The following is a 13,740-nucleotide window of genomic DNA, read 5'->3' on the forward strand; positions in this document are numbered from 1 at the left end:
GTTAGTGTTAGCTTCATGTTCATCCTGGCTCACATCTGATACCATCCTTAAGTGTTTGTTAGCCTAAAATAGTTCTATGATTTTGTAAATACTCCTTTTCTGATTAGAAGTGACTTGAGGTTTCAGTGATTTAAGTTACAAGTGGCATAAGGGGCTTAAATTATCCTGATTTTGGTATTTGGTAATGTAGTGTATGTTGTACAAGTCCTAAATGGTCTTATAATAAAAACCCAGAGCCAATATTGGGGTGAATGCTGAAAGATCAGGGAGACAAAGGAACAGGCCACAGCCACGTCTCACCAACGCCAGCTCCACACCCAGCCATTTATCTCACTTCCTATCTCAACCTTCCTAGTTAATGGATCTCTGCCTCCTGAGTGCTAGGATTAAAGGTGTGTGCCACCACTGCCTGACCTCTGTGTTTAACTCTATGGCTGGCTCTGTCCTCTGATCTTCAGGCAAATTTTATTAGAGTACAACAAAATGTTACTACATTTCCCCATTTTTGTCTAAAATAATAAAAGGTTGTAACTAATATAAGAAAAATAATGCACAGTAAGTACAAGAGCTATATATAATATATAAAGCCAAGAATTACATCAACAATGTCCAATCCATTGACATTTCATGGATTCAGAGAAAATACTCCATTATTTATCCTATTTGGTGAGTCTAAAATGTACCTAATACACTTTCTATCCTAACTTGTATTACCAACCCTAAACTACATTTTGATGTATTTCAAACTTATAAACTTTACACCTCTTTAGTGTGTTTCTTTTCTGAATTTCTTAACAAGGAAAACTATTAACTAGTCTTCAACTTCATCAAAGACCTGAGAAAGAAAGAATACTACCTAAGTAAACAGGAAGAGCAGGCAAGTGACTTCTAAAAAATGTGAGAAATGACAGAAACAGCTGGCTGCCTGGACAGTCACCCAAGGTTCCTCTGCAACGTTGGGGCATCCATCTTCGGCCTACAGGTCTAGCATATCTGACAGACTTACCTGTGAAGCAGGATTTTCTGAAGGGCTACTTTGGCTTGGCAGGGTTTGGCGGTCCTCTTTTTGTGTGTCCTGCTCATCCTATTTGGACAGCATATACTGTCAGCAGTCGAGGCAAAAGCATTTTCTTGCACAGTGGCTAACTTGCCACAAAGAAAGTAAACTCCATATGGAGTTTCTTCGATGCCCATCATTGCTCTGAAAAATTGGTGCTGCCAGGAGCAGACATGTCTTATAGTCATAAAAAAAAGAATCTATGTTACTAAAACATCTAAAATGTCATATTCTGTAGATCTCTGAAGTGTTTGAAGATGACTTGTCTACCTAAAATATGTCTGTTGAACCTTGAAAACATACCTAATGACTACAAGTTTGATTTTAATAGTCAACTATTAACTTGCATTTCTTTATACCCTCATTGGTTGGTAATAATAACTTTCAAAGACTAGCAATTTGCATTACATTGTTAAACAAGCTGTATAGATACAATACCTTGAACAAGAGTAGAAATACATGTACACTGTGTTCCAACAAAATTATCTCAACTTTGTATCAATATATACAATTTGTATCCAAAATATCCAATCCAATGTAAAATATTTAAAACTAGTAGTTGCTTTTTAAAAGTAATAATCTCCCTTTTTATCATATCCATATTCTTTTCTTTTCAGAGTAGATTTAATTACCCTTTTATCCTATCCTATCTATCTCTTATGATATCCTATTATATCTGTATCTTTTTTCAGAGTAGATTCAATAATCTACCTTTTATCTTATCATACCTATATTTTTTTTAAACAAGAACTCCTTTGTTTAGCTTTTTTCCTATTACCAATAACAACTTGTAATAAACCACCAAAATAATGACAAATATATTATGATCAATCCATGTGAGTCTATTAAATGGGTGGCAGAATTTATTAAGATATAAATTGAGGAAATACACTCACAATTACAGAATGGAGTAGACCCTGATCTGACTGAGAGCAAATCCACCTTGCAGGTAGGAGCAGGGAGAAGGGGCATGTGACCCTTCTCCAACTCTTTATCAGAGGTCATGTACAACAGGATGCATTGCCAGACAGCCCAAGGTTACAGGCAGAGCAAATACCACTACACAAATATCCATAACTTGCTGAATGACTAAAAACCACCTACCCGTTGGGGTTGCGGATTTAGCTCAGTGGTAGAGCGCTTGCCCAAGCCCAAGGCCCTGGATTTGGTCCTCAGCTCTCAAAACAAAAACTACCCACCCCACCTCTTGTGAATGTGGATGTCATTGTAAGAAATCAGTGAAGGTTTCTTCTGGGCCCTGTATAACTTTAGTATTCAATTTTTTTTCCTACTTCTTCAATTCTGTCCCAATCATTCAAGGCTACTGTGCAGCATAGAGTAGGGTCATCATATAAAGATTGTCTTTGTATATCAGCATAATTGCCCTCTCCAAGAAGTTGGTCTTAGGAGATTTCCATACCTTTAGCCCTATTTTTTTTGTTGTTCAATGGTCTTAGTCTCATCCTTCCACTAGAGCCTCCATTATAATTGGGGACCAACCTCTTAGACTGCTGTAACCAAATCTCTCCAGTCTTGAGGAATAATTCTATTGCAAGTTGACCATGAGTTTAACATCTTTTTCACAAAAGGTGAGTGCATATCATATGAGACTATCGATTCTTTGAATTTCCTTAAATCTAACATTTGCATAGGAGTCCCGTCAGCTCTTACACAGCCTTGGGGATATCTATCATTTGGCAGTTCCTGTAAGGATACTGGATAAATTAAGGTTGACTGTTTGAAAGCCTTGGGTTGTTCCTCTGTAACCTTATAATGAAATGCTGAAATTGTTTCTCCCTTAAATTCCTCTGTCTGGGTGTGAATATCTCTATGATCTGTATTAATAAGCTTTTCTAAGACTTCTGTCTTGGCACTCATATCAACCAACTTAGCACTCATATAAACCAACTTTTTTAGGGATAAAATAAGAATGATCAAACCGATAATGTTTATAATTGACATTACGTCAATCCCATCTAAGTTAATTATCCTCTCATTTAATTGTTCCATTTTTCAGGCTGTCGAGTGTGTTATCAAACAGAGACCAAACTCCTTCCATTATAATATTGTTTCCTTTAAAAAAAAAAAAAACATGGGGAGGGTAGGGGGTGTGTGACTGCGGGAGACGAGTCTCTGTGCTGCTGCTGGCATGAGACTGAGACTAGGAAGCCCAGTGTGGCTCCATTCTGTGCGCTCAGAATCTTTAAGCTTTCTTAGGTCTATGTGGATCAATGCTCCACGCTGGGCACCAAATGTAGAGGGAAGTTCCTCAGTCCCACCCAAGCTCTCGGCCCCTTATAATCACTCAGAGGCTTATGTTAATTACAAACTGTATGACCTATGGTTTCAGCTTCTGGCTAGCTCTTTCATCTTAAATTAACCCATCCCTGTTAATCTATACGCTGCCACGTGGCCATGGCATTACCAGTCTGCTGGCTGGCATCTTGTTGCTCCTTCAGTGGCAGGTTGGCATCTCTCTGGACTCTGCCCTTCTTTATCTCTGCTTGGATTTCCCACCTGGCTGTAAGCTTTCTTGCATAGGCCAAAACAGCTTTATTTATGATCCAGTGGGAGCCACACATACAGCATACAGAAAGACGTCCCACAGCAGGTACAGAAGCTTATTTATCTCTCTCCTCCCATGTAATACGTATACATTATTCTCCTTTCTTGAAAACATGCCTTACTGCCTTGGTGAGCTAGAGAAATTCAATTACCTTTAATATTCTAATTATAAATACTCATGAGGTTCTATCTCAAATTTCTATAGTTAAGCAGTGAGACAGACAAAAGAAACCAAAGGCTGGCAGGACATTTGCTGCCAAGACTGACCCGAGTTCAATCCCTGGGACCCACACAGGGAAGAAGAAACTCCCACAGGATGTCTTCTGACCTTAGAACACGGGCTGTGGCACTATGTGCTCTTTTCGCTCTCTGTCTCTGTCTTTCCGGTGCACGCGCACACACGATGTGTAATTTTTGAAAATGCACAATTCTATCTTTTGCAAGATGTAAGTATATATAGTTCTCTTGTAAGTTGTGAGGAGTTTTATCAGCAAGGGACTATTACTTTATATAAAATATACCTTCAGTCACTCCCGTGAAGTTAGGCAAAACCTTAGTTCTTTCAGAGTTTCTGGATGGTGTGGTGGCATCAAGATCAACAGAGTTCAAGGCTAGCCCCAACCTCCAAGTCGTCCCAGTTTAGGGTCTGTGAGAGTCTAATTAGAGTCACAACTGCAGATGACACTGGAATGTGTTATTTCTCTGGCTTCTGGCCACTGCCTGTGAAGACAAAGACTTGCCTAAAGTATGGCTCTGGCTTCTGACTTGTTCAGATGGCTCCCTTCAGCACTGCACACTGGATGAACTGTTCATAGAAACTCAGGGCACGTCATGCATTAGCATTGACTCCTTGATCTACAATGGATGGCACGATCTCTTTGCCCCTTTTATGTGTTTATATAATTCATGGCAGTAGCAAGTTTTTGTCTTGGTTTTTTGCCTTACTTTCTGTACTTAGTCTATGAATGAAAGGTAGTTCTGAATCTTGAATACTGAACAGTCAGTTGAAACAAGTAAATTGGGGCCAGTAAGATGACTGACTCAGCAGGTACAGGTGCTTGCCCCCAAGGCTGGAGACTGAGTTAAATCCATGACCCAAGGGATGAGGGAAGAGGGCAGATTTCTGGAGGGTTGCCTTGACTCCACTCACATGCAGACAGTCACACACGCACATGCACATACAAATAAATGTAACAAAACGAGTTTCTAGGCAAGGACAAGGCCGAAGCAGTACCTACATGTCAAGGAAGCTCATTCACATATGAGAAACCAAGTGGCACACTGCCAAAGGGCCCAACACTTGTGAAGCTGAAGCAAAGGACAGCTTGGCAACAGTAAGATGCTTGCTCAGAACAAAAACATGAGGGGCTGGAGAGAGGACTCCGTGATTAGGAATACTTCATATTCTTGCAGACGGCTCAAATGTGGCTCCCGGCATGCTCACAACTACCTGTAATTCCAGATCCAGGGGATCTGACAACTGCGTTCCCCACCAGCACCCGCACTCAAACACATCCCCTCTCCCCAATTTAAAACACAAAAACACTTTGGAAAACAAAGCAATCAACAAAGGATAGCATGCAAGGGGGTATCTGGGCCATTTATGGAATGCCAGTCCTGCTTCCTCCTCTGCAAAAGTAACTTGGAAAATGTTTCCTTGGGGCTGGGGAGATGGTTCGTTCAGTGGTTCCATGCTTGCCCCTCATGCATGAGGCGGAGTTCAGTTCACAGGAGTCCTGTAAACTGGAAAGGCAGTACATGCCTGCAATTCCAGTACGGGGGAGGTGAGGACAGGACCCCTGGCCAGTGAGAGATCCTTTTGTTGCATTTTCTCACCTACTCTAAGTAGGATTCCCCCAAACTGCAAGTGCTAGCTTACAGATCAGTGTTTCCCAGACTTCCATAAAGACTACAAATGCCCTATAGTGCTGGGTATCAATCATGTTACAGGCCTGTAATCCCTCCCTGCACTTGGCAGGTAGAGGTAGAAAGATCAAGAATCCAAGGTCACCTTTGGCTGTATACCAAGTTGGGGCCAGCTCAGACTACATGAGAGAGAACTGTCTCAAAAAGCCAAACAAACCTACAAGTATGTGTTTTTCTACTTGTATCAACAGTAAGTTACAGCTTCAGACTTCATTTGGGAAGCAGCCTAGACAATAAAGCTTCTCTTTAAGAACTCCAAACACCGAATAACAAAGGAAGGTAAAATAATATAAGGTGATACAAAAGTCTTTTAGAGTTGATGGAGTGCCTCCTCAATGGGTTAAGGCACTTGCTACTAAAGCAGTGTACCTGAGTTCGATCCCTGGGACCCACCAGATGAAAGTTGAGAACTCCATGTACAAGCTGTCTTGACCTCCACACTAGAACTATGGCATTCATGCAATAATACATGTGCATAAGCTGTATTGTTAAAAAATTCCTTTAAAAATGTATCTGACATAAAGGCAGGTTTTCAGAAATGAAGTGGAAATGGAAAAACTTTGGTAAGTCAACACTGAAGTTTGTGTCTCTATCCCCAGAGGTGTTAAGCCCTGCAGACTTGGAAACAGTAGCCAGGCTGGACATAAGGCAGACAGGCTGAAGTCTGAAGACAACCACTGTAGGAATGTGAGCAGGCTAAAAACACCCCTTAATTTTGGTGCTGGATGGAGAGGCATAAATTGCCACTCTCAAAACATTCATAATAGGCCATTCCTCAGTTTATTATTCAAAATGATAAACCGTCAAGCTAATAATTTGAAGGAGTCTCAGGCTAACAGCCTTTGGATGTTTGGAAAAGCAAATAGATTCTCTTAGGGATTTTCAACTCCAGTCTGACTCAAATCATCCTTAGATACCAGATACTCAAGACAAATGGCACAATGAATAAAAGACAAAATCCTTTAGATAAACAAGATCATCACAAAGAATATGAACAGGGAAAAATGATGTTTAAAGAAACAAACATATAAAAGGTACAAAAGATTGCAGAAAAGATTTGTAAACCAACTAGAACTTGTAAGAAAAAATAAAATTTTTGAAAATTAAAAAAAACAACCCTCTAGGAGACAAGGCCATTGTTCACTCCACTTCGTCTCCAGAGTTCTGACACATGGACCAATGCCTGGTGTCCCAGAAAGGCCGCACCGAGGCATGACTAGGGTGATCTCGTGCCCACGGAAGCAATGGGCTGGCTGCTCTTGTCTCTAGCCACAGACTCCTCTTGAGAACCCTGTATCTTCATTCTAAGACAGGCAACCACTACTCTGGTAGTGGGACAGTCTGGTGACCCAGGGCTGACTTGTAAGGTGCCACCCATTCTAAGACAGGCAACCACTACTCTGGTAGTGGGACAGTCTGGTGACCCAGGGCTGACTTGTGAGGTGCCACTCCTGAGTTCTGGGAGTTGATCTGGGCCATGCCTGAGGGCTTCCTGCAGCATGGTAGGTCCACTTAGAGGAAGTACTAGGTATGGAGGCATGACTTGGAGGTCCCTTGGTGAGTTATGTGTCCTGGAGTCCAACTTTTGCCTGCTGCAGACCTCACTCAAGGCCTTGGGCGGGACATGCCCTAGTCCATATGGAGAAAGACATGACCTCCACATGCCTAAGACTAGAATTAAACTAAAAAGACAATTTATGTTTAAGACTTAGAAATAAATCAGCCTATAATCACAACATAAACAGGCTAAATCATTCAATTTTTAAAACTTTCTTGGTCTCCAGGTGGTAAAAGGCAGCACTTAAGGAGGCAGAGGCAGGTGGATTTCTTTGAGTTCCAGCTAGCCAGGGTTACACTGTATCAAAAAGAAAATGCAAGGGCACAACTGTGGGGCCCATAATGACACCAGGATCGGAGAATTCTAAACTCAGATGGCGGTTAATCTCTGAAAAAACTGAGGGCTGGTTCCAGACGTTCCTATCATGAACTGTTATGGTGAGGACAGTGTGCCACAGCACAAGGGCAGACAGACCAGTGGACCAGTAACACCAAATCCAGGCACAGACCAAAATGTATGTGCTCAACTGGCTTTGAAAACACACTTAAAAAAAACAGGGAGAAGAGACTATTTCCCCCTTTAGTTTTTATAAATTCTTTGAGAATCATGTACAACGTATTTTCAGTTTTGGTTTTAGGGTTTGTTTGGTTTGGTTTTTTTGTTTGTTTGTTATTGTTTTTCTCTTCGGAGACAGGGTCTCCCTATGTGGCCCTGGATGTCATGGAATTCACTATGTAGACCATGCTGGCCCCAAACTCAGAGACCTGCCTGCCTCTTGTATCCTAGTGCTGGGATTAAAACATGCCCAGCTTCCATTTTTATCATTTCACTAGCCTTTCCCAAATTTACCTCCTCTTCATACCCACCCAACTTTGTTGCCTTTAAAAAAACAAACAAGGGGCTGGAGAGATGGCTCAGAGGTTAAGAGTATTGACTGCTCTTCCAAAGGTCCTGAGTTCAATTCTCAGTAACCACATGGTGGCTCACAGCCATCTGTAATGAGATCTCATGCCCTCTTCTGGCCTGCAGTCATACATGCTACATATATAATTTAAAAAAACAAAACAAAACAAGGCTGGAGAGATGGCTCAGGGGTTAAGAGCACTAGCTATTCTTCCAGAGGTCCTGAGTTCAATTCCCAGCACCCACATGGGGGCTCACAACCATCTGTAATGAGATATGGCTCCCTCTTCTGGCCTGCAGGGATACACACAAACAACACTGTATACATAATAAATAAATAAATCTTTAAAAAAACAAAAAATAAAAAAACACACTAAGTATGGTTTGTGCTGGCCATATACTCTTGGATGTAAAGCCTTCCACTGAAGTGTGGTTGACCCTGTTTTAAAAAAGAAAAATGGCAAATGAGTCATCAACGTATTAAAACACACATACTAAGAATGAAAGGTTAGTTTAGTGTTTTAGAAAGAACAGTCATGGATGTACACATGCAGAGAGCAGTGAATCTCAACTATTCACAGCCAAGTACCAGCATCTACAGTGGAGAGGACTTCCTCAACCAGGACAGGTGAGTGAGAGCACACTTCCGACAGTGAAGCATTCAAACGCCTTAACCCAGCACTGGAGGTGGAGACAGCTCAGTGAGAGTTCAGTTCCTGCCCAAGGCAGAGGCAGAGGACAACAGGGGAAGACTCCTGTAGTTCACTCTGGCTGCCTCACGGGCATGAATACATACCTGATGGTCACGTGCACACGTCACCCAACCATAAATAGATGATTTTCTTTGAGATGGCACACGCTCACCATCTGTACTTTTCAACATGTGCTGTGGGTCTGTAGGAAGGGACCAAACTGAAGCCATTTTGGATAGAATTTCTACTTTGAATAAGGGCCAAATGAAGTTTAAGTTCCCCAGACCTCCCTGGGTAACCGACATTACTGACATCCCGGCTGGCAAGCTGAGACATGAGTGGTGGACAACCCGCCCACCACACTTGAGTGAGCCAACCAATGGGAACAAGGCAGTACCAAAGAGCAATGTCCCTAGGAAAAGTTCCTACTCTGAATCCCAACTGGTGGAAAATACAACCGTAATTTGGCACAGAGGGTTTTTTTTTCTCTGCTTAAATACTTGCTGAAATGAATGTTCAGGGAGGCAGTCAGCTCCCAAGTCTATACTCCCAAGTCCCTGCCCAGTTCACTAAAGACCCTGCTTTGTGTGGACTCTGGTGCCTGCTGGGTTGTTCTGAACTCTCAGACCCCACATCATTCCACCTATCACTGTAGTAAAATAGGATAGGAAACAAAACATCCATAATGGGCAGATGAAAATTAAAAAGTGCCCGGTGAATTTGAGGCCAGCCTGGACTACAGAGCAAGTTCCAGGGCAGCCGGGGATACACAGAGAAAATCAAACAAACAAAACAAAACACACACATATAAAGTTCCTACAGAGAAATCTAACATAAGACATGAGGCTTTCATAGGGAAAACTGTGTTTATTGGAAGACATTAAAGAAAGACATTTGAAGACATGCAAGTCAGGGAGTGGTAGTGGCGTACGCCTTTAATCCCAGCACTCAGGAGGCAGAAGCAGGAGGATCTCTGTGAGTTCAAGGCCAACCTGGTCTACAGAGTGAGTTCCAGGATAGCCAGAGCTATTACACAGAGAAACTCTGTCTAGAAACAAACAATAAGAAAACATAATCAATGGAGAGACATATAAATGCTTCTGACTGGGAAAACACATGGAAAAGATCAAGTTTTCTCCAAGTTGATTAGCACATTCAACACAACTACAGAATACAATGCACAAATCTGATAGGAAATGTGTGTGTACCATATGCAAAGGGCACACAGAGACCATATGCATCAATGAAAGACAACTTATCAAACATGGGCAAAAGACACTAACCACCTCTTCACAGAAGAGGACCATACATGGAAAAACTATTCCACAGTCATCAGGGGAATGAGACGCTGTATATTAGACCTCCAACTGGCAGATACTAGACAGCCAAGAACAGGTGTTGCCAAGGTGTGGTCCAGGAACTCCAGCTGCGCTGCCAGTGAGAGCACTTCAGAGCCCAGCTCAGCATTACAGTGGACTCCTCCTACAAGCTGCGATATTCAACCTATCGTTTCCGAATCTCTTTCATTCTTAAAATTGAGGCATTCAGAGCTACAGCACATGCAGGGTGCGCCTATTAGTACTTACCACATAAGAAACCAAAGTGGAGACTTTTAAAGACATAAAACATGCACGTGTATGCTCGATTAGATATCAGCTGTAATACTACACAGCAGGACAATATGTAAGCTTGGGGAAAGCAGGAAAAGGACGAATGTCTCGGGGTGGTCATGAAAACAGTTGTCCTCAAAGACCTTCTTTAAGGAATGGTTCGTCAACTGCAGTGCAGGGCTCCAAAACCAACTGTCCTACAGCAACTCTCGCACACACAAGGAGAGGGTGCAGGAAGCTACACATCCTCAACACCCACTGTCTGTCCTCTGTCACTGTTCTCAGCACTGACTACAGGCAAGGAACACAGTTTGCAACAGAATCGGGCAGAATGGCCACAGCAGCACTGTCTTCAAGAGCAAAAACTGAAATAATAACCCAGATCCTGGTGAACAGAAGACCAGATAAAATTGTAGAATAGTAATACAATGGAATATTATATAGCAGGAAGACATGAAATACAATCACATGCATAAACATGTATGCAAATTCAGAAAATACCACAAAATGTCACAGGAGAATACATACATCATGATTACTTTTACAAACAAGTTCAAAACAAGGTACATCTAAACATTTTATTAAGAACATACACATGTATGATAGAGCTACAAATAAAAACCATGGAAATAATTACTAAAAACAAATCCAGAGCACTTACACTGTATGGTGTGATTGAAGGGAGGAGAGATGGGACAGAAGGAGTTTGTAAGCAGTTAGGAAGTTCCGCTTCTTAAGCAAAGCTTGGTAAAAGTCCTATCATTTTACCTTTTTACCCATTCAGACAGGTTATGGCTGGCACACACTGTTTCACAGCAAATATTTTTAAACAAGATGTGAGGTTACACAATACTTCAAACAAGATGACATCGCCACGTCAGTCGCTGTTGTCCAAATGAGAGGCAGCCAACGGTAACGGGCAAGTCCATGGCATACAAACAACCCAGTGTGCACGACTGCTCACTCCAGCTGGTCAAGAACCAATGAGCTCGCAGTACCACGGCCCTGCCCTTCCATATCAGCTCACAGCCACCGCCGCTGCCACCTCTCTGTGTGAGTACTTTGCTCACTGTAGATACTTATTGCTATAAAGCAAGTTCAAGGCCAGCCCGAACTGCATAAAGTCTGAGCTAGCCTGGGGTTCTGATGAGGAACTAATTGGCAATGTAAAGCATACAACACTTCCTTACTGAATGCTGTTGCCTAGGCACATTCTCCTAACTGTGCAATTGTGTGCTAAGTATTTCCAAAACCTGGGCAACATACAACAACATTCTCCACTGCCTCTCTATCTTCATCAAGGACAGTTTCCTTCTGGGTATGCAAAAATGTCAACCGTTTCTAGACACTGCCAACATCACCCTGTCTGTGCCTGGGATTTTATGGACTTGCAGCAGTTAAGAGACAGTTTCTCCTTGTCCAGGGAATTCACTGAAAAATCTGGTCTTCAATTCAGAAATTCTGAAAAGCAAAAGTGCTCTTGAAATATTTAACCCATTGGCCGCTGAAGTTTTTATCTTCTTAGTTATGGAGTGGGAAAGGGCAGACTAGTTGAGGCAGCAAATGAGCCAAGGACTCCGCTCTCCTGCTCACACCGTCAACTCACAGCAAGTTACAGGAGCTGCTGTGCCTCTCCGTCAACAGCACACATGCACACACAGCCAGCTGTGCGGCCCAGAATCCACGTGTGACTGGAACTGTCGGACAAGGAGGGCAACTGCAGTCCGTGCACCAGACACTGGGAGCTTCCAGACTCCGCCCAGCACCCGTTCGGCTTTATTTTACTAGACGGACCTGTTGGATCAGGAGACCACCCAAGCAGACACTTTCTTTTTCTTTCTTTCTTCTCAATCTTAGTTCTGCAGCGGACAGAAGCAGCACACGGATAGGAAGACGGAGAGCCATCTGGAAGCAGGAGGCCAACCATCCTGAGATTTTGCAGCTTTCACTCAGCTTAAAGAATCTGTTTTTGTTTCTCCCAGAATGTTATGGTTAGTCTTTCCATACACGATCAGAATAATACATTGTAGTTACAGGGACTTATAACTAACTAGACCTGAAGGGAGGAAGGCCAAGGGCATCTTGTGTCTGTCCCTGTGAGTAAGAATCTAAAATGAAGTGCGGTGACTCAGGCTGCAATCCTGCCCTTGTGAGGTGAGGCAGAGGACTGCCAGGAGTTCAAAGTCAGCCTAGGTTACAGAATGAAACTAAACAGGCTCTTGCCCAAGAAGCGTACAGTGGCCTGCCCCGGGGAGCGGCAGGAGTTCAGTTCTAAATTGTCTAGCTGTCAGTTCCAGCAGTTTCCTAGGCTCAAACGGATACACTGCTTTCTAGTGTCAGAGAGACTATTTCTGCTCCACATGCTGGCGCACACCTTTAATCCCAGCACTCAGGAAGCAGAGGCAGGCAGATCTCTGTGAGTTCAAGGCCATCCTGGTCTTCATGGTGAGTTCTAGGACAGCCAGGGCTACACAGTGAGACCCTGTCTCAAAACAAACACACGCACACATGCACACGCACGACAACTACAAAGACCAGAGACTAACTTCTGACAGATTTTAGGTCATTTTGATCTCCTAGTGTCTCTGTGCCCACCCATCTCCTTAAACTCTAACACAACTTCAGATCAGGCCCTCCCTCCTCTTTGCGACCCAGCACCTCCCTCCTACACCTCATCTCACAATTTTCTGAGTTAGGAACTGAGGGCAGGGTGGGCGAGGCAAGACAAAGCGCCAGCATCTATCTCCCCAGCATGATACACACACTAAAACCACTCTCCTTAACAACCACCCCGCTGACTGTGATCTGAGGTCGGGAATGGAAGAAGAAAAGGGTGGCCATTTTTTCACTCACCTGTTCAGATATTCAGGTGCCATGAAGGGCCCAGGAGGGAAGAGCACGAGACCATCTCTGTGCAAACACCCAGTCAGAGACCAGAAAGGGACAGTGCTACGAAGTAAGGGGACAGCATCCGTGAGACCGTGAGGAGAGGAGCCTTGATGCAGCAGCTAGAACTCGCTGAAGGTGGAGGAGGTCGGTGAAGGTGTGCCCAGGCTGGTCAAGTCCATACAAAGTGTGGGAAAAAAGACAGATGTGCCACCACAGACATGGGCAACTGTACAAATTCCAAGGGGTGCTCACGCAACAAGATGAGTGTGAGGAGAGCGCCTCCTAGATCTGGGAAATGCAACATTGTACCTGGTTTTGTTAGAGCCATGGGGACAGAGTAGCAGGGCAGAACATGGCTGCTGTGAACCAAAGTGGGAGACAGACAGAGACAGAGACAGACAGACAAACAGACAGAGACAGAGACAGACAGAGACACAGAGAGAGACAGACAGACACAGAGAGAGACAGAGACAGAGAGGGAGGGAAGAAGGGAGAGAGGAAAGAGACAGACAGACAGAGGAGAGAAAGAGAGAGGGGGAT

At 43.2% G+C, this 13,740-nt stretch overlaps 1 protein-coding gene across 2 annotated transcripts in view; it reads right to left on the reverse strand.

Moving 5' to 3' along the window:
- Positions 1-10,835: 10,835 nt before the first annotated feature.
- The window catches only part of Hcfc2 (host cell factor C2), a 39,900-nt gene continuing 36,995 nt past the window's right edge, over positions 10,836-13,740 (reverse strand). Inside the window, exons 15-16 of one of the 2 annotated variants that reach the window (XR_013045806.1) lie at positions 13,165-13,260; positions 10,836-12,216 (exon numbers count right to left, since the gene is read on the reverse strand). Coding sequence is in view for 1 of the 2 variants with exons in the window: in XM_076554553.1 (XP_076410668.1) it covers positions 13,238-13,260 (23 nt within the window). In the remaining variant the exon portion in view is untranslated. Of the gene's footprint in view, positions 12,217-13,117; positions 13,261-13,740 lie in introns of those variants that run through there. The other variant, XM_076554553.1, reaches the window with a different exon arrangement.

The sequence above is a fragment of the Peromyscus maniculatus genome, chromosome 18 (assembly GCF_049852395.1).
Source record: "Peromyscus maniculatus bairdii isolate BWxNUB_F1_BW_parent chromosome 18, HU_Pman_BW_mat_3.1, whole genome shotgun sequence".
NCBI classification, from domain to species: Eukaryota; Metazoa; Chordata; class Mammalia; order Rodentia; family Cricetidae; genus Peromyscus; species Peromyscus maniculatus.